The 27,890-nt window shown below is 39.5% G+C and overlaps 1 protein-coding gene across 1 annotated transcript in view; it reads right to left on the reverse strand.

Moving 5' to 3' along the window:
• Positions 1-27,890, reverse strand: part of Large1 (LARGE xylosyl- and glucuronyltransferase 1) — a 311,517-nt gene that overhangs the window by 205,021 nt on the left and 78,606 nt on the right. Inside the window, exon 2 of the mRNA XM_051181466.1 lies at positions 6,406-6,707. Within this exon, the coding sequence (XP_051037423.1) occupies positions 6,406-6,707 (302 nt within the window). The remainder of the gene's footprint in view (positions 1-6,405; positions 6,708-27,890) is intronic.

A 27,890-nucleotide genomic window follows, 5' to 3' on the forward strand; every position in this document is an offset into this window, starting at 1 on the left:
AACTGAATCCAGTTCTTTAGCCACAGCCTTCACTCTAAACCTTCTTCTATATTTGTGAAGCCTTCTCATGTCTTGAGACTTCTCTTTGGCACTATGTCTGGCAGGAGGATAGGATGGTTTTCCTGTTTGCCCCTCTGCATTCACTCACTACCCAACCTCAACTTATTCTGTGCCCTCAGGACCTGACCTTCCTAGAGCAAATGAACCCAGTGTCTTTTATTTTTGCTTCTGGTTAAGTGTGTGAAATAGGAGGCACCAGCATCCCCACTTTAGCTTTGGGTCTGATCCCTTCCTTCATGTTCTGGCACTACTGCACCCAATTCTTGGGGCTTTAACTTGCTCTGCATAACTTCTCTAACTCTAACTGCTGCTTTGGTTTTACTTAAGCTATAGACCCTCTTTCATTAACCATCTAGTATACCTATCAGCACCTAGCATCATAGGTGACTCTTCCTGAGCACTGCATTAGTACTAGGACTGAAAAGTATGGCATATTTTTTGGTTCATATAAATATTAGTTTATCTCCAAGGATAGGACTGATGGGAGATGTCATTCTGTAAATATGTTTCTCGAATTGGTTAATGAATAAAGCACTGCTGGCCAATAGGAGAACATGATAGGCAGGACTAGGAGAGAAGGAGGAGAGAGGAAGTAGTAGGAAGGAAGTAGTAGGAAGGAGTTCCAAGATAGAAGATGGAGAGAGCAGGGATGAGTTCCAAGACGGAAGATGGAGAGAGCAGAACGCCAGCCCCTCTCTCCGGTAAGGTAAGACCACGTGGAAATACTTAGATTAATAAAAATGGGTTAATATTTAAGAAAGAGCTAACCAATAAGAAAAAACTAACTGGCCAACAGAATTATATCTAATACAGAGTCTCTATGTAATATCTGTGGCTGGCATTGTGGTGGGACCAGAACTGCTGACAGGAAAAAATACATACTCGTAACATATGGTGCTGCAACATGGATAATAAGAACTTCACTTAAAACTTAAAAGCTTAAAATATGGTTTTAGAAACAAAAGAACAGAGACAAGCAAGGTTTCATGGTAGCAACATTTTTCTCAGTTGGGCTCTGCTTTGCTAGAGACAAGCAGAGATTTGTGTGGCTCATTTAAGGGAGGTTTCCTGACTCAGCATAAGCGGCAAAAAACTGCATGGCTTTTCAAGAGCTCTGCTAGAAACTGAATGGTGTGTACCAGAGCTGTCAATGGCAGTGACCACATCTCCAAGCCAGCAACATGCTGCTGGGTGGAAGTGTAAGGATGGAAAAATACAGCTTAACTCTCCAATGACCACAGAAAACTAGAAGTCTAAAAAAGACCTAAATATCTTAAAATCCAGACCCTTTCCCCTGGCAGTAAGTAGGCAAAAGGTCAAATTCTTTGCTGTTTACCACAAGACCTGTGAGTACATGAGTACAGGAAATGAGTTTTGTCATCCCACCCAGTAGCCCTCACAAATGCAGACCTTTGGGGCTATAGGAAACTGATTGGTCTAATAAAGTGCGGGCTTGGAGGGTTTAAATTAATTGGTCCACACCACGTGGGCTCTGGATGCTATGAGATGACTGGTTTAAGATGTGCAGGCTTTGTTGTAACCCTGTAAAAGCTGTCTCAATTCTGTACTTAGGGTCCTCAGTCCTCTACGTGGCACATGACTGTGGACCCCAGTGCACTTGGAATATAAAAGACCTCATTCTTTTACATCAAGACTGCTTCTCTTGAGTGATTTGGGGCCTGAGTAGGAGTGTGAAGGTCCATGTTCTGCAGGTCTTTCAGCAGCATAGACCAAGGCTTTGGAGAGAAAAAGAATAAAAATGGTTTTAAAATGACAGAGTAGCAAGGTGTGGTGGCACACCTTTAATTCCAGCACTCAGGAGACAGAGGTGAGCAAATCTCAGTGATTTCAAAGTAAACCTGTTAAACAGGACAGATAAAAGTTACACAGAGAAACCCTGTCTCAAAAAAATGAAAAAACAAAAGTAGAAGAAAGAGAGTAATAAAACAGCCACGTAAAGATGGAAAGCACAGAGAAACTTTAAACTGTTATCTTTAAATTGTTGATTGCTGAGGAAATAATAACAACTGTTAAAAGAAATGCTGCTAGAGTAATTCAATTTATGTATCAATGAATCTAAAGTAGAGCCTCCTTTGTTTGTTTCAATGGTGATTCTACAGCTCATCAAATTGATATTCAATATTAACAAATGGGAGTGGTATCCCTAAGGTGTTTCCTCTAGGAAACACAGGGATCCTTGAAAATCATGTTACACTCCAACCACAGAATTCCCTGATTCTAAAGCATGGCATTTAGAGGACATTTTAGTAGATTAACACTCTTAAAGAAGCACTAAAGAAGACATATGGAGCTAATGAATTACAAGTCCAAATGCCATTATGGTATCTTTTAACAGCAATCTGGGAAACAGTTGAACAGCTGACAAGCCTTTACCATGCAAAATCCTTAAAGAGTGAGTTTAAAATTTTAAAGAAGAAAATACTATGGAGTTAGCTAGGGGCCCAGAATATGTGAGTGAGAGGTGTCAAGTTTAACAAACACAATGTCTCCAGCAAAATGTCAAACTCTCTGGCAAGAGAGGAAAATAAACCAACTCCTTTTTAGAGAATGCATCATTGTTTCTCCCCAACAAGGATTCACTGTTCTCCTGAGGCTGAAAGAATGTTCACACAGAAAGGTGTCTATGGGTCATGATAGATGGGTCACTTTTCAGCCTTTTGAGCTGAGATACCTACAAGACATACAACATGACTGAACATCAGGTTCTAAGAGAGTAGATTTCAGAAGCCACAAGTCATAGAATGATCCACAATGGGTCATGGACCAGTTTCTAGAAGCAAATCTCCCACCGAGGTTCATATCTAGGCTCCATCTTCTTTCTAATCATGTGATTTAAAAATAATTATGAAGTCTTGACCTACCATAAGCTACTGGTTTATAAAAGGAGGAAAATATATTACATGGGAAGAGTTACACTGTAAAATACTTAGCATGGCATCTGCATCTACTATTGCTTATAAAATTCTAATCCTTATTGAAGTCGTATGACTAATGATAAAGGAAGCTCAAAGCAAAGAGCAGAAGAAAACTAGAGATGCATCTTTAAGGTGTGGTATTCTATCAAATGACACCATCAACATTTCTTCCTGTGGTGGTTTTTACAGTATACCCATAAATCCTTTGACATTCTTCTCACTGGGAGAAAGGTTGTATCACTTCTCCCTTGCAAATAGGTATACCTCTGTGATCATTTCAACTCACAGTCTGTCATCAGTAGAAGTTATTAGTTCTATGTGTCTTACCTACTGGGACTTTCTGACCTGTCATCCTACCTCAAACAGAAGGCTTCAGGTTCCAATGAAAGATGTTGTCACAAGGAGATGAAGAGTAATAGAGGAAGTTATTAAAGGTCTTCCTCTGACCTGGATACATGCATGCATGAGTATGTACATAAGCACACAGATGAATAATAAATTCCCTATATGACTGCTCTAGCCTTAAGTCATCATACACAGTTGATTGACTAATTAACAACAAGAGGGCATGCGTAGCAAGTACTTGGGTACTCATTTCCTACCCACAAACTCATTTCATTCTCAAGTTCACTAGAGGAAAGGATGTTGTTATTCTCATTTTAGTTCATGAGAAAAAATAGATTGTCCTGGCTTATGGGTTCAATAAGGAGCATTCTTGCCTCTACTTCTTTTTTCATTTTTTATGCTATATCACAGTCAACACCAGGAGTGGTAAACATGAGAATAGCAAGAAAAACACACAGGCTTTTACACACATGGAAGAATGAAAATGAAAATAGATCAATCAACTCTGAGGTACACAGGATCCAGCCTCTACTGAAACAGTATTGCTTGAGAAACAGAAATATCTAGGAATAAACCCAGTGGCTGGTTGAAGGCACATAATTAGAAGACGAAAGGCATATGAACTGAAAGAGCTGATAGCTCTGTCATCAGCTAGCTCTGTTGACAACATGTAAGTCATTATGGTAGTTTTCAGAAATACTTGTCAGACTTAGTAGAAGTTTAAGGATGAACACAGATTACAGAACTGTCCTTGGAAACATGGCACTGTCCACTGACAATATGTCAGCATTCAACATGAAAAAGTGCTAGGATGAAGGTGAACTTCTATTTTGACCACAGTGACTGACATTTCTAGTTTATTTCTTTGGCTTTTTTGGAAAATCCTTTCCCTTCACCAAGGAGACATGCATCGTTAATGAGCATGTAGCTACAGCAGAACCTCTGGCTCCCTGTGCAGGGAGGAACGTCACTTAAAGTGCATGGCAGCTTTCACATATAGGTGCAAAAGGTCTAAGAAGGACCAAGTGCATCCAGAAGAACCAAGAAGAACATTTTGAAGGTCTAAAAAGTAATGTGACCAACAGGTACAGAAAAAGAGAAGAAAGCAAATGAAGCAAAGCTAATTCACATGTGCAAATTTAAAATACTAGAAAGTAAGGGTCAACATATTAAAGATCTGAATCAGTACAGTGATTTGTGTTTCAAACAATGGTTTTATACCTTCAGAAATGATTTCCAAATAATCCCTCATATCTCACAATCACCTGGTCACATTTTGTTAAATACCTGCAGACATGAGTTTATACTCCCACAAATTCCACACACATTGGATAAGGTATAATAGGTAGGCATTTGGTATATAGTAATCTTAATGACCAATCAAGTTTGTGAATGATGCACAGGGCAGGGAGAATGTCCTTTAGTAACAACAGTAACACAGCTCCAAAGCACTAGTTTATTTTCCTTGAACAGATTCTGTGTTTTTCTGGCTCCCTTGCAGGTACATAGCTAAGGAAGTCTAGAACCTACTAAGTTTTGTAAATAAGACCTCAAAAGAAGTGCAGTATCTCAATGAAGACTTGTCTGGATTGTGTTAGCATGTATGAATTCCTGAGGGGTTTTCTTAAAGGAAATGAAAAGACCCATCCTAGAATTGGGTGGGTACCATTTTCATGAACTAGGTGAAAGGAACCATCCAGCCTAACACAAAAAGCATTTTCTCTGCTCTTGACAATGAATGTGTTTAACTGCATCAAGTTCCTAACACCTTGATTTCTCCACAGTTACAGACAATTACATGAGAGTGTATGACAAAGAAATTTTCTCTCTTACAGTTGCTTTTGTTTGGGTAATTTTTTTTATATTAATCACAACAACAGAAGCAAAATATAACAGCCAACATAACACCCTCCCATTAGGCCAAATAGGTTTGTATTAGACTGGAAATCCTAGGATACTCTCCTTATAATTGCTTTTTTAAGATCTTCTTTCTTGACACTATATTTTTATATAAGTACATCTCCATCACTTAATAAGCCTCCACTCCATGTGGCATACAGATGGCACTATCAGCATCATTAATAAATCCATTCATGGGGCAGATGTTAGGACTTAAAATGTGTTGTGACTTCAGGGTGAATAAAGTCTAATATTCTTTGTTCTAAGAGGCAGCATAAGAAAACTCAGACAGCATTATCTGTATTTATCTAAAACAAATACAAGTTACTGTAACTGAAAGCACACTAAGTGTGCTTAGGCATTAGTCATAGCTTTAATGACATTCATAATGCAAGAATCAGCCTTGGATATTGTCTGCTGAGGCACCTATGAGTTCCAAGAGTGCTCAAGTATCAAAACAGAACCTACCAAGTCTGAATTCTTATTTAACCTTCTTGTTAGCAAGCACTTGTCTAACTCATTTACACAATAAGACTCAGAAAAAACAGGAAATGAGCATGGGTGTGTGTGTATGTGTGTGTGTGTGTGTGTGTGTGTGTGTGTGTGTGTGTGTATTTGTGTGTGTACACATGCACTCATATACATGCTCATGAATATTTTCAGAGTAGATATACACATGAAAAAAAAAGGAAGTTGAGTCTGGCAGGTACATTACAGGAAGATGGGTAAGAATGGCAAGATTCCAAAGATTCATTAAGAAAGGAAGTACATTCTAGGAAGAAAATGGACTAAGATATGAAATCCCAAAGGATGGCTTTTGATAGAAACAAAATTCTAGTTCTGTATTGCTGAGAGGTAAAAAGAATGAATAGTGGAGCTCTATTTCTGAGTGAGCCATTTATACAACAGTTTAAAGAACTGAGTTCCCAGGATGAAAACAAGATATGGAAACCTGAGCATTTCTTAATGGAAGACACAAAAAAAAAAAAAAAAAAAAACAGGTTACATCAGTTATGAGTTATGTTTCTGTTGAGTATGTCTTCTTATCCCTGTTTATCAGTAGAGAAAATGAGATACAATGAGATTAAAAGTCTTAGCCTTTTTGCTTTCAGGAAGCATCTGTAGAGATTCTGAGTAGCCTCTTCTTCCAAATCCCACCCCTTACCTCACACTTCTCCACAGCTGGCTGCTGCCCACACTCAGAGCTGTTGCCAGCCACAATGCCAGCCCGTAGGTTCTCACTGTCCCCTGTTCCCTCTTCCATGGAGTAGGTCTTGGAGTGGTTCCCACGGTGGTGAACAGGGACCTGACCTTGGGCCAGGCTGAGCTGCCTGCGCAGAGATTGATTTTCCTCCTCCACCTCTCGAACTCGAATCTCTAGGCTCTCCCGCTCCCTCTGGCTGGAGGCAGGGTACCTGGGACTGTGGGCTTGGGACTCCAGAGGAGATAGAGACACCGGCTTACCATCTAGGGAAGGAGAGACCAAGAAGGTGTTAGTGTAACAAACTTCTCTGGGAAACCCAGCATTACCTCCCCCTAGACCCTTGCCACAATTCCACTGTGTAGCAGGGAAAGCATGTTGACAGTTAATGACAAGTGAAAGCACCCATGTTGAAATGGGAAAAAAGTAAGATCAGAATGGCATATTATTGTAATAAAAATCAAGATACTGTTTTAGAGAAATACAGTCCTAATACTGTTCCTAGTTAAACACAATGCCAACTTCTCCATAGGATATATTTTCAAGTAGACATTCTTAACTCAAATAACACATATGGATAAGGATGAATGGAAAGTATGAGATGGAGAGCTTGAGAATGTAGAAGAGCTCAAAAAGAAAAGAGAAGAATAAAGTGAAGTTCTTCCTAAGTAAACTCCTAAGCCACCTTCCAAACCCTGGGTTGAAAGCATTACCTCCCAAGGGAAGCGTTCCTCTGACTGTATTTTGTCATTAATATGATTTCAAGGCTGACCACTGGGTAATTTTTATAATCTGAAAAAATCACTTTCCCAAGGCAACTAGTATTTCTCTTTGCATAAGGTCAATATCCAATACATGCTGAATATTAGGAGTGTCAGAGAAACAAGACTCACTCAAAGCTGCTACTCCTCTTTCTTTGTTTCCACTCTGCTGATATCCCAGGATCAGGATCCAGCTAGAGAGCAGCTATCTCAGAGGTTTCCAATCCATACTGTCATGACTAGAGAATGAAAATCTCCCTAGCTTGCTAAAATGCACTTCTCTTTGTCTATAAACCCAAGATGTCCTACTTGGAACTGAAACTAGGCTGAGGTTCCATGCTGTGTGCCTCACAGTTTGAGGATCAAAGTTGGGGATATGTGTTTCACCTGTGCTGTCCATGCTGAGTCGCCTCTGCTAAGGGCATTTGATGTTGTTTACAGATAATCCTATTTATTTAGCCCCAAATCACTTTAGGGTTAGCTGCTTACACTCCTGATCATATCGTGCAATAACCAAGGGTTACTGAATTACTCTGCTCTGAACTACAAATCAAAGATTTAGGCAGAAACAGCAAGGGACATGAAATCACAGGTGGATGTGGGGTGCACTGTAACTGGGCAGGTTAATTATAAGCTCACTCCCCAGCTTTTGAAATCATGCTCTGTGTCTGGTTCCACAAAGAGAATTAAACAGTACAGGACTAGGGCTGTAGCTTGGTGGAGAGAGAGCTTATTGACAAGTATGAGGCCTTTGATGCACCTATTGATGACAAGTGCATCCTCCTTTGATGTACCTATCCTTGTTGAATAAACAAAACTTAGGAGAATCAAGAGTTCAAGGTCATTCTCAAACACAGAGAGTTTGAGCTCCAGTCTTAAAATATATGGTAGAATGCAGAAAAATAGCTTAGTGAACATGGAGCTTAGAGTAGGGTAGACAAAGATGAACATCTCCTTAACATGAAAAATCAGACTTCTAAGGCATGCAGTAAGTGTCGGGTGTTTCTTGCAGATTACATTCTATGAATACTTGGTGCCTTAATTATCAGAGCACATGCCTATACAGACAAGGAGAGTGACACCATTAAAGTTCACAGTAGAACAAATAGAAAAGCTCTCCTTGATGCCATAAGGGATATGATTTTCAGAACTCATGAAGCTCTGAAGACCCAAGCTCCTGAGGGATTCTGGAAACTTAACAAAAGAACCTAACAGTTTACTTCAATGCTCTGAACTTCTAATCCCTTCTGTGAAACCAGAACATAAATGATAGCATAGCAATAAGGTTGAAGGCTTGAAAAAGAGATCAAAGGAAAAAAAAAAATAAAAGGCAGTTCCTCTAACTAGAAAGCACCTGGCACCTGCCAGGTGGCACATAGGTGTTCCTATAACCCTCATCCCAAAAAGGGTTAGATAGGGTTGCACATAGAATTTAACATGTTAAAAACAGCAAATGTGCTAAGCATAGGACTACAGTGTAAAAGCAGGTTTGGCTTCCTCTGACATAATTTTGAAACAGGGCATCATCCATCATTACACCCCTTGCCTTCACTGTGTCAAGTTGCACACATACAAAAATACAGAAGGCATGCACAGTAGCAGTGACCTTCCCTATCCTCTTGCTCCTTTTCTCACAGCCCACAAGCCTGTTTATAAAAATCACAATCTTTAATCATGTGCTTATGGAAAATGGCATTACTGTTGAATTCATTTTGAGCCTGATCTGGGCCCCATTTGGTTTAAACTAAACTTAGTTCACAAACATTTGCATATGTTTTCTGGCTTTATAGGAACCTACCAATTTGTTCACTATAAGTACATAGAAAAGAAACATGCAATCCTTTGTGACACCTAAAAGGGTGAAAATAATATTGTTCCTGGAGTCTGGAAAGTAAGATGTGCCAATAGTAGACATAAGTGCCATTTCTAGTCTGTTTTGAAGCCCAAGTCCCTGACCTGTCCAACTACTTTCTTCTTTTGACAAGGAGGGAAGCTGAGGGTGGTGGCTCACACCTTTAATTCCAGCACAGATATGGAAGATCTCCTGGAGTTTGAGGAACAGCCTGGTCTATGCAGTGATATGTAGGATTGCCACAGATACATAGTAAGGCTCTGCCTTGAAAAAACCAAAAACAAAGCAACAAAAAATAAAAGAGGGAGGGAAGGAGGGGGAATAGAAAAAAGAAAGGAAGGGAGAGAGGAAGGGAGGAAGGGGAGGGAGGGAAGAAATGCAGACCTCTCCCTGTACTCTGGCTTCCTGTAAAGAGGAGCCCTGCAGTAATCTGCCTGTCTAATTCCATCACTGAGCAACTAGATATGAGGATATGAGTGCTAGGAAGCCTCATTGCTCTGCCATGCTCTTTTTGTTTGTTTGTTTTTCAAAAAGGGGTTTCTCTGTATCGCTTTGGAGGCTGTCCTGTAACTAGCTCTGTAGACTAGGCTGGCCTCAAACTCACAGAGATCTACCTGCCTCTGTCTCCCAAGTGCTAGGATTAAAGGCATGCACCACCAATGTCTGTCCAACCTGCTCCCTTTTATTTGGACTATTTTATTTGTTCCTGATGTGTTGGTTCCTAATTTTCTTCATAGAGCTTCACCAGACCCTTCGTAACAACAGTAAAGGACAAGTCGCAGCCTTGTAGTCATAGACTTCTCTTCCAGTATGTCTTCTGGGTTAGAGTCTATCATCGATTCTTCCATAGTCTAACTAAACAATTGTGATGTCAGATTTTCTTAAGCTATCAGTTATAATGACCTACCTATTCCACCTGCTATCCAACAAGTACAGTCTTATCCCTAATACCTTTTCATGGTATAGAGCTGACGCGCATACAAATGCTTACTCCACCTAAATAAGTCCATGTATACCATGTTCAACAGGATAAGTCTATGGATCACATGCTTGAAGTGTCCCTGAAGTCTATTTTGCAATATTTTAATTGCCTAGTCTAGAGTTCACACATATTTGTTGCAAGTACCTGCTTGGTGACAAAGCTTGTCAATTTTATGTGTCAACTTGACTGGGGCATGAAGTTCCCACACATTTGGTGTTTCAATGATTGCAGTTTTAAAAAATGATATAAACATTTGTATCAGTCTAGTGAATAAAGAAAAAAATCCTTCTCCAAGGTGGGTGAACCTCATCTAATTAGTAAAAAAAAAGTAAGGAGACTGGTTAGAACAGGAAGACCTACTATTTCTCTGAGGAAAATAGTTGCCTGGCAACTTCTGTGCCTGAACTTCAGATGTCTTCCGCTTATACATTCAACAGAAGGAACTAAAACACTTTCTCTGCAAGGTTTCTAGGCTGGTGGCATGTGGTCTGGACTGCTCCACTGCCTCTCCTTGACCACAGGCCTCCAGATTGCAATGGCAGCTATGTGCTAGCTCATCTTAAGCTTGAACTTCCAGTTTGCTGACCCACATGCATATCTGCCAGGAGCTTTATCAGTTTAGTCAATCATGTACTCTCTCTCCCTCCCTCCCTCCCTCCCTCCCTCCCTCCCTCTCTCTCCCTCTCTCTCTGCCAGTGTGTGTGTGTGTGTGTGTGTGTGTGTGTGTGTGTGTGTGTGCAGGCACTCTCATGTAAGTGTTCCAGTTTGCTGACCCACATGCATATCTGCCAGGAGCTTTATCAGTTTAGTCAATCATGTACTCTCTCTTCCTCCCTCCCTCCCTCCCTCCCTCCCTCCCTCCCTCCCTTCCTCCCTCTCTCTCTCTCTCCCATCTCTCTCCCTCTCTCTCTGCCCGTGTGTGTGTGTGTGTGTGTGTGTGTGTGTGTGTGTGTGTGTGTGTAGGCACTCTCATGTAAGTGTGTCCATGAACATACCCGTACACAGTTCTGCTTCTCTGGAGTCCCCTGACTAATACAAGGATCCTAATGATCTACAAGTACCACCCTGGATGATACTGCCTGACACTAGTCTCTAGCTGCAAGCCCTGACACCTTTGCTGCACTTAACAGGGGTGTGAAGAAGAGACAGAGGGAAGGGCATGTAAATATTTAGAAAGCTATGATAAACACAAGCCCAATCTATCTCAAACTACATGTTATTTAATGAGAAATTATAATAGTTTATAGTGAAGGAAGAGGGACAGAAAACTGAGACCATCAGAAACATTAAAGGAAGTTGAGAACATGGCATTAAGAATAATTGAGCTTAAACTATGGCCTTCTGTTTAGTAGTTAACAGACTTATCCAAACTAACTATATATATATATATATATATATATATATATATATATATGAGAAACAGCTGAGAACATGAAATGTCTTTCTTTCCTCTTTGTTTCCCTTTGTTCCATGTAGCCCTTCACCCACATTCTGTTGTTTCATTATGCAATCTTTTATACACACAGAACATCTTTGTATAACATACTATGCACATGTGTTCATCTAGATCAGCCCACTTTAAGTTAGAAGTGTCAAACAAGACATTTTTCAAAACCCCAGTTGACAACCACTTTCTCTACCCTCCAGAAGTTGTGAATAATCAAGAACTTGAATCCAATTTCTGGATTCAATCCACAGGAATGGTCTGAATTAAGAATCAAAACATCTAATATTCAGAACAAAGAAGAGAGATTGAAAAGTGATCTCTGTGTGGTACAATGACAGAGATTAGAGACTTGCTGTCTGAAATGTCCTAAATAGTAATCAACATCAATTTGTCTGTGTTGACTATCCTGCAAAATCTATGGAGGGCTAGCATGTCAAATGTTATAGGATCACTCAAATGCTTATAAATAGGCACAATTGTAGGACTCATTTTCAGATTGGGACAGCTTTGGAAGCTCTTCTGGCTCTTCTAGTCAGACCTTGAATATAGGTACCAAAATCCTGCCCTCACAGCTGGCCTTTAAGAAAGCTCTCCTCCTTTCTACATGCTTCTGTAAGCAACAAGAACATTATATCCTAACCTTTATAGCAGAAGACTTCTAGTGAATGTGGTTATGTCCAAGAAGAATATGATTTATGAAAAACAAGGAAAAACTCTAGGACGTTAACAACACCCACAAAAACATAGGCAATAGATAATCCCACTTTACTAAAAGCCAAAAGGAAAAAAAAAAGGGGGGGGGGAATCCACACACAATACCAAAACCTCAACCAAGTCCAAAACAAACAAGAATTAACAATCAATGGTCATTAATATTTCTCAATGTAAATAGTCTTAACTCAGATAACAGAATGAATATGAAGACAGAATCCATCCTTCTCCTGTATACAAGAAACACACCTCAACTTCAAAGACACATGTTACCACCAAGTTAAGGGCTGGGAAAAGATCTACCAATGAAATGGACCCAAGAAATAAGTAGGTGTAGCAATCCTAATAGATGAAGATGATCATTTCACATTCATCACAGAAGAAATCCATCAAGATGAAGTCTCAATGCCCCAAATAAAAAGAAATATCACAAAAACTCAAATCACACATAAAACCTCACACACTTTTAGTGGGAGACGTCAACACACCACACTAATCACTAGACAGGCCAACAGAAAGAAACAAAAAAAAAAAAAAAAAAAAAAAAAAAAAAAAAAAAAGAAAAGAAAAAAGAAAAAGAAAGAAAGTAACTAATAGAAGTTATGATCCAATTGGGTTTAATAGACACTTATAGAACATTCCACCCAAACTCAAAAGAATATACCTTGTTCTCAGTGCCACATAAAATCGACCACATACTCTGCAATATAGCACACCTCAATAAGTTCAAAAAAACTGGGATAACCCCTGTATCCTATCAGGCCACCATGCTTTAAAGTTGGAATTCAACAACACAATTGTAGAAACCCTGCAAACTAATGAAAATTAAACAGTGCAGAACTGCACTATCCTGCCTCAGGAAAACAAAACAAAACAAACAAACAAACAAATTTAAATTAAAGAGTTGCTGGAATTAAATGAGAATGATGACACAACATACTCAAACTTCCAAACTTATGGGGCACTCTGAAAGCAGTGCTAAGAGGTAAGTTCCCAGCACTAAGTGGCCACAAGAAGAAACTGCACAACTAAGAGCTCTAGAATGAAAAGAAGCAAAATCACCCCCAGAGAGGTAGACACCAGGAAATAATCAGTAGAACTTAGGAAGGCAATACAAAGAATCAATGTAATAGAGAGGTGCTTCTTCCAGAAAAATCAACAAGATAGATAAACCTTTATCCAAATTAACCAAAAGGCAAAGAGAAAACATGAAAATTACCAAAATTAGAAATGAATAGGGGGACATAACAATGGACACTGAAGAAATCCAGAGAATCTTCAGGTTATACATTGAAAACCTATATTCCACAAAATTAAAAAAAAAAATTAACAGAAATGGAGAATTTTCTGGATAGATACCATTATCAGAATTAAATCAAGAACAGAAAAGCAATTTACAGACACCTATAAACCCTAGTGAAATAGAAGCAGTCATCAAAAGTCTCCCAACCAAAAAGGAAAAACAAAAACAAAAACAAACAAACAAACAAACAAAAAAAAAAAAAACAGAAATTCAATACCAACACTCCTCAAAGTATCCCACACAATAGAAGCAGCAGGGTCATTGCCAAACACTTTTTACAAGTTTACACAAAGACACACTAGTAAACATCACTACAGACAGCTATCCCTCAATAAATAAAATACTGGTAAATCAAATCCAAGAACATATCAGAGAAATCATCCACCATGCAGGGATGCAGGGATGGTTCAACATATGAAAATCCATCAATGTAACCCCCCATATAAGCAAACTGAATATGAAAAACCACATGATCATTTTACCAAATGCTGAAAAAGGCTTTGACAAAATCCAACACCCCTTCATGATAAAGATCTTGAAGAGATCAGGGAAAATAGCAACATACATAAACATAATAAAAGCCAACATCAAACTAAATGGAGAGAAAGTGGAACACTCCTCCATTGCTGGTGGAGGTACAAACTTGTACTACTACTTTGAAAATCAGTATGGGAGTTCCTGGAGAAAATGGGAATCAGTCTACCTCAATATCCAGCAATTCCACTCTTAGGCATGTACACAAAAGATGCACATTCATACAACAAGGACACCTGTTCAACTATGTTCCAAGCAGCATTATAGGCAGAACATGGAAACAACCTAAATGATGTTCAACTGAAGAATGGATGGATAAAATGTGGAAAATCTTCATAATGGAGTACTACTATTCTGTGGGAAAAAAAAAAACGAAATAATGGAATCTTGAAATTTGCAGGCAAATGAATGGAACTAGAAGAAACCATCCTGAATGAGGTAACCCAGGCAAAAAAGGAAAAACATGGTATGTACCCACTCATATGGATTTTAGACATAAAGCAAAGTATTACAATCCTATAATCCACACCATCAAAACAGCTAGGAAACAAGGAGGACCTTAAGAGAGACATAAAATGTTTCCCCCAATGAAGGGAAAGGGACAAGATCTCCTGAGCAAACTGGAAGCATGTGGGGAGGGGAGAGAGAGTTAGGAGAAAGAGAAGGGGAAAAGAAGAGGGGAGAGAAGGACATGAGGGAGAAGGAAGATTGAGTCAGGGAACAAATAGAGGAAGAAAAGAGATACCATAATAGAGGGAGCCATTATAGGTTTAAAGAGAAATCTGGTACTAGGGATCTACAATGATGACCCCAACTAACAATTTAAGCAATAGTGGAGACGCTACCTTAAATATCCTTCATCAATTATGAGATTGTTTGCTACCTTATATGCCATCCATATAATGCCTTCACCCAGTAGCTGATGGAAACAGAAACAGAAATTCATAGCTAAGCACTGAGTTGAACTCTTGGAAATCAGTTGCAGAAAGGAAGAAGTGATGAGCAAATAGGTCAAGACCAGGCTGGAGTATTGCGGTAAATAAGGATCAGGATAAACAAATAGGCCGAATAGATGTTTATTCAGGGAGAAATAACTTACAACCTAGACAGATGAACACCAGGAAATTCAACCCGATCCTCTCCTGTCCGAGTCACGCCAGAAAGAGAGAGCGCCTTCCTGGCCCCCTCCGACCTCCTTCCTCAGGTCACCTCCACCCATCGCTCCACCCCCCAATGGGCGTGGTCAGTGCTACAGAAGGACTACCTCACTACAATTCCCCTTTTAGTCTAAAGAAAAGATTTAGGCTTAATACAAAACTATATACAAAACAGTGAATAACAAGTGTGCTCTAAGAAAAGGAAAATCGAGAACAAAATGACCTACATATCTAGTCCTAGGGTGAGGGCATAATGGAGTTTACAATAGAGTTGTCCTAAGCTGGAAAATGTAAGTCTAGTACCTAATATATCTAACTAGGAAGAGAGAATAATAGTTGTGATAGTTTAATCTTCAACCTCATCAAGACCTGAGAAGGAAAATAACAATACTAGAGTAGACAGGAAATGCGGATGGACAACTTCCAAACGGTGCAGCAAGGACAGAAACAGCAAGCCACCTGAACAGTCACCCTAGGTCTCACAGCGACGTTGGTACACCCAGATTTGGCTAAGGCCAAGAGAACTTGACAGACCACAACAACAGCAGGGAAATAGAATGGCTATCTTACCCTGACTTGGCAAGGTCAAGCAGTCTTTTATATTTGTCTCCTGTAAGCACATAGGACTGCATGTCCAAATCAGTGGTCAAGGTGGGGGCAATTCTATGCCCAACAGGCCATTAGCTGAGGCGAGATTGAACTCCAGCAGGAGCAACAACAGTGTCCAACATATTTTCGGGAAAGTGCACGGTGCTGTCAGGAGCAACAGTGTCTCATGTCAATGGAGTACTAATATTAAAACATTTAAATGTCATGTTCTGCATGTCTATGAAGTGATTGAAGATTAAGCATCTATATCTGACTGATCTCATAGGTACAGGAAATGTGAGTGAAGATAATCTGTAATACTCGGGAACTTAGCTAAAAGACTGATTAAAACTTTCCTGAGTAAAGCAGGAACAAATACTTAAACAATATAACTATTTACATATACCTACATGTAAATCCCTAAAATAGAGGTAGAGTATAAGTGTCAAGACAAGAGGTAGAACTATAAAGGGCAGCAAGATAAATATCCCAAATTGTATCAATATACAAAATGTCTTGAATACAGGAAAAGTATACATACATAGAATATGGTAAAAAATAATGTGCATAAATATTATAAGTGGAAACATTTAACACAATATAACAAAATATAAACTTAATTTTACATAGCTTACCACATAGGAATACATAACAATGTAAGCTGTAAAATACTATCTCATTCATACTCAAATTCTCAAGGAAATAGGCTAATCTACTTATATCCCATCTAAACCATACCTTTACCCACCATTCCCTATTCCTGTCTAAAAGATAAACCCGAGTGTAAGCATCACCCAATCCCAAATAACTAAAACCAACCCAAAGACGATGACTATTATCCCAAAATTCCAAGGGTAGGGAAAGGGGGCGTAGTCATATCAATTATGAGATTGTTTGCTACCTTATATGCCATCCATATAATGCCTTCACCCAGTAGCTGATGGAAACAGAAACAGAAATTCATAGCTAAGCACTGAGTTGAACTCTTGGAAATCAGTTGCAGAAAGGAAGAAGTGATGAGCAAATAGGTCAAGACCAGGCTGGAGAATCCCACACAAACAGCTGACCAGAACAAGGGGGAGCTCATGGATCCCAGTCTGATAGCTGGAAAACCAGCATAGGACTGACCCAGACTCCCTGAACATGGGTGTTAGTTAGGAGGACTGGGAAGTCTATAGGGCCTCTGGTAGTGGATCAGTATTTATCCCAAGGATATGAATGGACTTTGGGAGCTCATTCCACATAGAGGGATACTTTCTCAGCCTAAAGACATGGGGAGGATAGGAGACATGATCTTTGAAGCCCTCCATGGGGAGCAGAAAGAGGATGAATGGTGGATGAGGAGCAAGGGAGGATGGAAGAAAGAGGGGGATGGAATTGACATGTAAAACAAGATTGTAAGAAAATAAATAATAAAAAAAAAAAACAAGCTTCTTTCAAATTTAAATAAAAAAAAAAAAAAAAAGGAGGAACACAAATTTGGATATCTTTTGTGTCCAAGGTCTATAGGCCTTTGTCTAAAGCCATCATATTGGTCTCCTTGGTTGATCCCCTGCCTCAAATATCTCCTTTTTCTCAGAGCTTCCCATATAGATCTAATGAATTAATGTCCATCAATCTTATATCAATCACATTCGCAATCCGAGTATTTGCAGAAGCACATCAATCACTTTCATGCTCAAGAACGATTCTTGTGTTCATGAGGCTCCTCAACATAAAAGCCATGTATGGCCATAGAGGCCTGCATTTCCAGCACTGAAAGGCAGGGCTGTGGGTGAAACAAAGACAGGAGGATGACAGGGGCTTGCTGACCATTCAGTCTAACAGAAAAATTGTGAGCTCTACATTCAGTGAAGAGAGATTCTGTCTGCAAGGTATAAGTAAAGAATGATAAAGCAGGATACCTAATGTCCTCCTCTGGCCTCCTCACATGCACACACCTATGCACATATGTACATATTCTTCATATGCATATATGACAAACATTCTCCTCTACAATTTTACAGTAACATACTGGTTTGTGAGCAGGGTTTACCCAAATGAGTCAGCACAAAATTCTTGAGTTGGGAGGCCTCCAGTTCTCAGCCCTGTATGCATTTCTAACATGTAACCAAGGTAGAGAAATAATATCTAGTACACCATGCCAGACCCTTTGGCTGAGGTGCAAAGAAAGCTTTCACATGGTCCCCTTCAGTGCAGTATGGTTCTCACCGGGTTCCTATCCCCTTGCCTCACCTTCTACTACCATCTTAAAGCAGATCCTGTCTATGTCCTGGTTGTGGTAATTGTATGAGAATATCCTTCAAAGGTTTTGATGTTTGAATGTTTGGGCCTCAGTTGATGGCACACTTCAGGTAATATTGCCTTGTATGTCACTGGGGGCCAGTCTTTGAGGTAATCAAGCCATGGTATTCTCAGTTCTTGGCTTGAAATGAGTTCCAGCTTCCTGTACCTGCTACCAAGCCTTCTCTATACCATCATGGACTCTGGAATCATAAACTCAAACTCTTTCTTATTCAAAATGCTTTAGCCATGGTGTTTCAACACTGCAACAACAACAACAAAAAAGTAGCTAAAACAATGGTAATATAGCTCCTCAAATTCATAGGCCATTTGTTTCCCCCTAGTCTTCCTTCCATCTGGAATAGAGTGTTGTCTATGAAGGGTGTCCAGTTGCCAGGCTGCTCTTCTTTCTTCTGGGATGAGCATACCATTGAGTTATACCAATTTTCCAATGTCTCTCCTTGCACAGTATCCCATGGTCATGAAGCACTTTGTCTTTAATAAAACACAAATGCCCCCCCTCCTGAAATACAGGACCACTTCAAAATGCTAAACATACAAAATATTAAAGCTAAAAGCATTTTAGGAAAGTTCCAAAAGTTCAACTTGATCTTAAAAGTTTCATTCAAAATGAAGCATACTCTCCAAATACTCTTGTGAGAGCTGAGTATGCTAATACTATGCCAGCTTTTGAACTTGTAGGCAGTGTGTGTACCAGGATGAGTCACAGGTACACTTTTAGCTACACCATGGTCTGAACTCCTAAAAACTTCCAGATGCATAGCACCACATTTGTAGTGGCAAGGCAAATGGCAATGTGATCCACAAGGACTGATTGATTGTTACAGAAAAACAGGGAATATTTCCCCTGAAGATTTTCACAGAGTGATTTCTTAGAAGATATCTTTAGGGAAAAAAAAAAAAAAAAGGAAGGGTGGGAGGGAAGAATGAAAGGAGGGAGGGAGGGAGGGAAAGAGGGAGGGAAGAAGGGAAGAAAAGAAGCCAGAAAAAAGAAAAGGAAAGAAAAGAAAAGAAAAGCAGGCTTGAGTTCCAAGAAAGAACTCAGGGATCTTCTGGTAAAGGGAGAATAACAGTAAGAAAAGACTTACATATTGATCACAGTTCCCTCTCTCTCTCATGCCCTTGAAACCCCCCTCCTGCCCCATCCCCTACCACACTCCATAGGGAGGATGATGCCTTCCAAGAGGGATCATCAAAATCTGTCAAGTCATTTGGAGTAGGGTTTAGGCCCTCCGTCCTGCCAAAAGACTTCTTAAGCCTCAAAAATGAATCTCCCTAACTCCCTCTGTACTAACTACCCCTCCCCACTCCGTATATGCTCAGGAGATCTTGTTACTTTTGCCCTCTGTGAGGAGCCTTGTATGAATCTCTTCGGTTCCTTCTTATCCTAGTTTCTCTGGTGGTGTGAATTAATATTTGTTCTATGTCTAAAATCCATATATGAGTGAGTACATACCATGTTCCTCTTTTTGTGACTGGGTTACCTCATTCAGGAAGCTTTCTTCAAGTTCCATCCATTTTCCTGTGAATTTCAAGATTCCATTGTTTGTTTGTTTGTTTTTTTTCCTACTGAGTAGCATTCCATTGTGTAAATTACCACATCTTCTTTATCCATTCATCGGTTGAGGGACATCTAGGTAGGTTGCTTCCAGGTGTTGCTATTACAAATAATGCTGCTATGAGGGTGGGTTGATGGAGGCATGGAAGGGAGGTAAGTAGGGAACTGGGATCAATATGTAAAATAAGAATATATAACTGGGATCAACATGTAAGCATAAGTATATATGCCAGGAAGGAGGTCTGGATTCCATTCCCACTAATCTACAGAATCTCTCCGTCATAAAACTATTTTCAAGGATTTTTCTCTTAAAGGACTTTATTAAGCAGAGATAACAGACATTTATTCATTTATTTTTCTTATTTTTCATAGTTCTCTCAGATTTTGATAACATTCTTTCAGTTGAAGGTCACAAATGCTTAGAACTGTAAGAGTCAATCTGAAGAGGAAAAGGAGCAAGAGGCATGAGAGTCCTTTCCCATCAATGTCACAGTCAGTTTCCATAACCTATCATTGAAAATATGCACAAGAAGTTTCCTTCCCATCTCCTTTGTGTGTGCATCTATAAATGGTATGTGAATGTATGAGCAAATGTATACATTTAAGTGTGGAGAAATGAGTTTACTCTACATCAATTGTGTTCTATCATATATATGGATACAGAATCTCTTGCTAAACTGAAAGTTCACTGATGAGCTAATGAAGCTAGTTAGCTTGTTCTAGGATCTCATACCTCCGGCCAATCCATGCCACACCTCCAGAAAGCTGGGATTTCAAGCAGGCTGCCACATTTACCCTGGATTTATGTATGTGGATTCTGGGGATCTAACCTCCATTGACTTCCTCTAACTGAGAACTCACATGGGTGATGCTGATACCATCAGCAGGCCTTACAGTATTGGTGAGGGCTTACTTGAAATGAACCATCTTCACAAGGCCCTCTGATAGTTCTTATCTCTTCTCTAGTCAACTGGCTTTGACATTGATCATAAGCCCCCACCATCCTTTCTTGCCTTGTGAATGTTGAGCTGCATGCAGGCTACCTTTGCCATTTACTGTTCATCAGGGAGCTAAACCAAGTAACTGTAAAGAATGGCTTTAGCTCATGAGTAAGATCTTGATATCTAAGATAGATAGGGCTCCATTTGTGTTGATTAAAGTTTGTGATGACTGCAAAGCTACCCCATGGCACTGTGGGAGGCTGCCACACACAATAATTTGCTATATTTCAAACACAAACAGAAGCAAGCCTTTTTGTGTATGTAGAGGATATTTTTCATGCCACTTCACATATTACACAAGGAAAGATACATTGTTCCACTAATATATTCTGCTAATAACCACTAATCTCCAAACCTGTCATCTTTACATATAGATGTACCGATGGTAATTTTTCCTCTTTTTGGGATTTTATAATAAAATAGTTACAAACATCATGAAAGGAAGAAAAACACTATGGGCTCATTTAAAAATATTTACTTTTATTATTTTTAATTGTGTATATCTCTGTGTGGTGGTATGTATACATGAATGCAGTCCAAAAGTATGTTGGAGTTGGAGCTCGCTGTGAACCACGCAAGAGCAGTGGATGCTTTTAACCACTGAAGCACTACCCCAGACCTAAAACTCTGCCACACTGGCTTTCTGGATGTTTCCTAGAAATGCTTACCTGGGGGCTGATGGCTCTGACCCTTTCAGTAGGAATCTGCTTCAATGCCACTCCTTAGAGAAGCAGCTGACAACCCACCTCGGGAGCACTGCTCATGGGAGCACTACACATACCATACCCACTCTGAAGCTGTGGGGCTCTCCCTCTACCTTGGGCACAATTTCTACTGCAGAATACCCCACCAGTCTCTCCAATATGAATGTTTACGTTCTCTTTCTCTTGATCTGTCTCTACCTCTGAAGCACAAATTCAACCTGTTGAATCCAAGATGCTATTGTCTGGGTCTAGAAACAACCATACACTAGGTAATAGGCAGACTAGAATGTCAAAATCAGGAATGTATGGACGTAATTACTGGACCTGTCCACTTACTAGAACCAGACTAAAATAAGAATTGGCATTATTACACGATTCTTACTGACCATCCCCTTTGCCTGGACAAATCTAACATATAACCCGATTTAACACTCTCAATTCTGAGGTAGGTTTGGTGTTTACATAGTAAGATAAAGAAACAGAAGACTGCTAAGCTTGAGTAATTTAGCATGTGTAAAATATTTCTAGAGTTCATTCCACATTCTGCCTCTAGATAGTAATTAGCAGAAAATAAAGGTTGCACTTTCCAGTAACAAGGTTGGACCATTTCACTACGCATACAAGAGATCCAAATAAACATAGTTTCACTAAGAATCAGAAGAGTGAAGAAATTCCTATAACATGATGAACACTAGTGGCTTTCAATAACAGTTTTTATAACAGCTCACTGAACTCCATTCAGGTTCAGAAACAGCAAGAAAGTGTGACAGAGACATGACACTATGCTATGAGATGTCCCAGTTGGTGAGCAAAGTTGCAGAAGATTGGAAAGTTAAAGGCAAAAGGATGCTGAGGCCTGACATCCTAACCACTCTCTCTAAGGCACCCTGTGAACTTCTAATAAGCTGTGGGAAGCTGGGCAATTGCTTCTAGAGCTGTAAGCAATGATGTTCCTACAAATAGATCTGGATCTCCTCTGCCACTTGAGCCTCTAACACTGAAGAAGGCTGGGCAGGGGCAGGGTACCAGACTCAGGCCTGGCAGGAGGAGTGAATGGGGAAAATCAGAGCCCAGGGTCTGCTATCACTGGCGTATTCAGAGGTTGATCTGAGGCACCAGGATCCAGGGAAACCCACAAATGGTTAACATATAGTCTTCCCAGATGAGTAGCTCCAGCTGCTCATCAATAGAATCTCCAGCTGATAATTAAGTGCAACTTGAGGCTTGCATTTGCATATGTAAAGCATACTTCCCTCAGAAGCCACAATGGGAGGGAGAATGTGCTTCCTGATTGTACAGCACAGGGAGGCTGAAGATGGGTGGGGATCCAACCTGTGCTGCATGTGTTGCTCCATGCTAATCAAGCCAGATATTCAGCATATCACACATCCCCAAATATTCCATTTGTCAAAATCCAGAGTTCCCATAACAGACCTCTCTCTAGAGTTTCAAGGAGGATGCACTTCACAATAAGCCGTACTGAGGGTGGTGATTACCAGGATGGTTGCATGCTAGTGCATACCCTGCCCACTCACACACCTGGGCTCATTCACTGCATTGTGAAACAGGGCCAACTTCCTCCAGAAAGCTTACATCCCTGCCACTGACTCCCAACACTCACAATCTCTGCTGTGTGCTTGCCTATGGAAATGCTTCAGCACTGGAGAACAAGTTAGATGCAAATTCCAGCAGCACTGATTTCACCTCATTTGATGGATTACCTCTGTTAAATTTATCTTGGCCTATGAGGAGCATGTCTCCAAAGAGCATGGCTCACCTTTTATAGGGAAGGATGCTGTTAGAGAGGATGTCAACATGCTCATAAGGATATAGAGAACAGTGTCCTCAACATGCATCCAAAAATCAGGAATTTCAAAATACAATATCACTTGAAGGTTCTAGTGTCTGGGAGTAACAAAAAAGCCACAGGAACAGGAGACTAAGATTATAATATTCTAAAGAAGCAGACAATGAGGACAGAATAACAATAATAGTATTAACTACAGTTTTCTTTGTCCTTGATGAGTTTATGACCTTCCTAGTGCCCTGTCTCCCTTCTCTGTAAAATTAAGGAAAGAATGCTTTAGAAGCCCTCCTATAAGTGTCATGAATTCAGTTTGTAACATGTAAAACTAAAACCATGCATCAATCTTTCAATTTTCTGCTTTGGGACAGATGCCTTTCCTGTCAGAATATGCTAAATTTCTGCCCATTTTATAAAAAGCACGGAGACACTGACAAATACATCCAGTTTAGGTTTCTTGAAAGTACAGTTTAAATGTAAAAGACATTTTTCTTTTTTAACAAAACCAGTCAGGTACAGAATCTCTTTTATATTTTTTAACTTTTCTCTCATATTCTTGTGTACATCTAACTTGGTATCTGCTTTTAGAACAATTTGCCTTTTGGTCATGCTTTTAAGGTATACAACTTTTTATAAAGGTATACATCTTTTTATAGACACTTCCTATACTCACATTTCAAGGCAAGAAGTAATAATTAAATCCTATTATTTAATGATAAGGATCTACCATACCAGGCATGATAATGTAGTAAAATGACTTTTGCTCATTACACAGTTTAGCTGGTAGCATGAGCTATGCTAGAGAGTAGGCTCCCCTGGCAGGGCCACTTCATTCACAGTGGACACTAAAGGGAATTCTGACAAAAAAACTGCTATTGCATGTGTTCTTACATGAAGATGACTTGAGACTCTCCTGCTGAGAATTCTGCATAGGTTTTGCATGGAAGGGTGAATAAGAGCACACACAGCTTGATGTTTTTTGCTTCCCAGGCTGGATACTCAGGAAGAGCAAAAGGCCTCACAGTTTTCTGCTGCAATGGTCAAGGAATTATTTTCTGTAAATCACAGATGTTGGCTCTGAGATAGCTACCTATGTACTTCTGATAAAATAACTGTCTCCATGTGGTGTCTCATGTTATCAGCTTGACAGAACTTATCATTGCATGAGATGGAATGATCATTCTTCAGGCAGAAGATCCTGGACTGTAGAAAACAAAAAAAGGTGAGCTGAGCACTAGAATGCAGCCATCATTTCTCTCTATTCCTGATCATGGATAAAATGTGACCAAGTCCTTCAAGCTCCAGATGCTGAGACTTCCACGATATGATGTGCTGGACCCTAAACTTATGAACCTAAATAAATCGTGCTGCTTTTGTCAATGTATTTTATCACAGCAATAGGAAAAGACATTAAGGTACTCTGCATGGCAGAAAACTATGAGACCAGGCTCACAGAATCTTATGTTCATGTGTCTGTCTCTTACATAAGCTAATGCAAACATGGGGAATTGCCACTATGTCCATTCTTCATGACATCATAGAGGCCCAGAGGACAATAGGCTCTTGTAGAATGTACCTAGGAATATATGGAACAACTAAAAACAGTCAAATTCTAAACTGTGCGATTTTCTATCCCCTGAAATTGTTCCTGGTATATATAGTTTATTATATTGAAAACAGAGTAGCCCAATGTTTAATGTCAGAGGCTCAGAATTCCCTGTGTGGATTTAAGCCTTGGTAAAAATCTTCCTAAAGACCTCTATCTTGCCTCATGAGATTTTTAGCTGACCTTGAGTACTGCTGAGTGCTGGTTAGCCATAACATTTCTGATGGCAAAAAGACTACATAGGTCTAATGCTGGAGAAAATAGGACTCTTCAGAAGCTAGCACCCAAAACAGAAGAGGACATAGAAACATGACCAGCTGTTCTGACATTGGGCAAGTTATTCAATACTTTTTAGCCTCACTTAACCTATAACCAAATGTCTACCTTAGAAAGATTTTAGAAGGTTTTTTCGTTTTGTTTTGTTTTGGTTTGGTTTTTTGAAATGCTCTTTAAAGACTCTGGCCAAGGTAAAAAGGAAATCTTAATGGAATAGCTACAATTTTCTTAAATTAAGATACATGATTTTGTTGGGATTCTACTGTTATTACTATTATTGGTAGTCAAATTAATGTATCCAGTTATTTAATATAGTAATAAACAGATATCTGAGGTAAATTACAGCATTATCATTTTCAGGTTATAAAGACAAAGTAATCCCAAAGCACAGCAATGTTCATGGAACTCAGAAAAGCCAATTGAGCCATTGTATTCTGGCGGAGCAAATGGTCTCCCCTTATATTCATTATACCCAGAAGGCTTGAGATGCTGTACCAAACAAACAATACGGGGATACCTGGACAACCACCATCTGCTCACAAAGGTCTAGAGAAAACCTTTCCACTTTCTGTATGTAAAATCCAAGATAGAACCTCTGATAAAAACCATACCACAGTCTGCAGGCCTCCATTCCTTCTAGATTAAATGACTATAGCATAACAGTATTTCCTAGAATGCTTCAGTATACCAGAAGAATGAGACAAAAAAAAAAAAAAAAAAAAAAAAAAAAAAAAAAAACTGAATATATTTTCCTCTAAAGGAAAGAACAAAGTCAATTGAAATAAGTGACTCCTATGGTTTCTGACTTAAAAAGGTATGTACATGGGTCAATGTCATATAAAATGAATAAGTTTAAGGGGCAAAAATGAACTCACCTGTATTAATAGTTTTATTATTTGTGAAGCTGTGTAAATATAACCAGGGAGGTTTGCTGCTAATTGTTACTTGTATGTCAGATATTATTATTTGGATTTTGTGTAGTTGAACTCAATCTAAATGTCCAGGGCCAAGTAATATCCATTCAGTCTATGTATTTCTTAGACATCTACAATGTAACAGTCAGTATTCTGTGCCTTACCCTCAAAGAACTGAAAAGTCAGTGGAAGAAAAAGAGTCAGAATTTGCAACAAGATAAAGCAATAGGAAATAAAACAGTGTGCTAATGAAGAATTCCAAAGCATCCAGTCAGCTTGGTCATACAGGTGAAGGATCAAACATCAGAGATCAGAAACTAGGCAGGGCCAAGTTGCCCCTGGACAACAAACAGAACCTACAGAGGTTCCATAGAATAGTCTTCAATTTCCAGAGCTAAAGAATTTCCAACAGATTCAGAAACCCTCGGTATCTTTTGAACAGTGCCCCCAAAATAGCTTAAGGCTAATAGTTCTTTAAGTATGTTATTCACTGACTGCTTCCAAGGCCATGAAGCTGGATTTTCAAGGCTTGCTAGCAGAAAACTCATGGAAATCACTGTGTAGTATGACCCAGCTTCAAGAAAATGTGCAGTTCCCAACAGCCATTATCTATCCACCCTCCCATCAAATAACCTGTAAGATGAAGTAAGAGCATCTCCCTTCAGTTGTTTCATATTCTTTTCTTGTAGCTACTAAGCTGTTATGACATAAATATTTGATGTTAGGAGAAGTTGGGCATTTGTTTGGACTAACAGAGCCATGAAAAACCAATTACTGAGGTATGAAATGTGTTGAGAAAATAACAACAAAATACGTGGTTGAATGGCTGGATACCAGGGGAAGTGGATCTTACAGTGAACACACAGACATGACACAAGTGTGAACACAAAAGTGAGGCAGATCATAGAGAGTCTGCAAAGGCCTAAAAGTGCACAAACTTTATCTTGTAGTCAGAGGGACCTCCTGCAAAGAAATAGAAACTAAAAAATTAAAATGCCACAAAAGGAAACTCTTGGCATACAGAATTTAAGCTCATAATTCCACCTTCTCTTGCTTAGAATTCGGCTGTTAGCAAAATGTTCCTAGGGTAGAAGAGTTGTCTTTCCCCATGGTATAGTTTTGAAAAGTGGTAGAACCTTTAAGAAGTGAATTTAGGTTGGGGGGTCATTAGAGAATAGCTCCAAAAACAGAATTAATACCTATCACATGATAGTTGGTAAGGTCATGTGGAACTGGATACTGTGAAAGAGAGGAGTCACAAAGTGAATTTAGTGCTCCCTATCTCCTTAACCCTCCTTAACCATATACTCTAATATACACAAAAGCCCCCTCTTTCTGCTACCCCACCAGGACTTGGCCCTCCACATGGCAATCACCTCATGAAGAAAGCAAGCAAAAGACAAGGCCACAGTCTGAAAGTCCATATTTCCAAAACTATGAATAAAGGTAAACCTAATTCCTTTATAAAGCACCTAGGACCAGGGTTGGTTTGCTGTTGCTGTTGTTGTTTGATAACCAATGAAAAATAAAGGTATCACCCAATTTACCCAGCAGCTCCAGAATTTTGAAAACAGCTAGGTAGTGAGCCAATACCCAGGCCAACTTTGGTCTTACAGAAAAACTAAGAAGAGAAACATAATAAAAGTGTAATGAGTTCATGGAAGAAAAATTAACATTTAGCTTACAACTTAGGAAAGTAAATGATAAGATAGCCAGCCTCAAACAGCACCAAGTTCCGCACCTGATGCAAAACTATAGCTTTAAAATTTTCAGCAAGGAAATTTCAACTTTATGTAAACCACCTATTTCATTCCTTGTTTCTACCAGAAGAAAGCTCTCCTGGGGCATCATGGTACATAACCTCTCTGGATCCATCTCATCCCCACTTTCATAAAAGAATGAGTGACAAACCCAATTAGTAACCCATTTAAAGCACCTGGGCAGGCA

The sequence above is a fragment of the Phodopus roborovskii genome, unplaced genomic scaffold (genome assembly GCF_943737965.1).
Source record: "Phodopus roborovskii unplaced genomic scaffold, PHOROB, whole genome shotgun sequence".
NCBI lineage: Eukaryota > Metazoa > Chordata > Mammalia > Rodentia > Cricetidae > Phodopus > Phodopus roborovskii.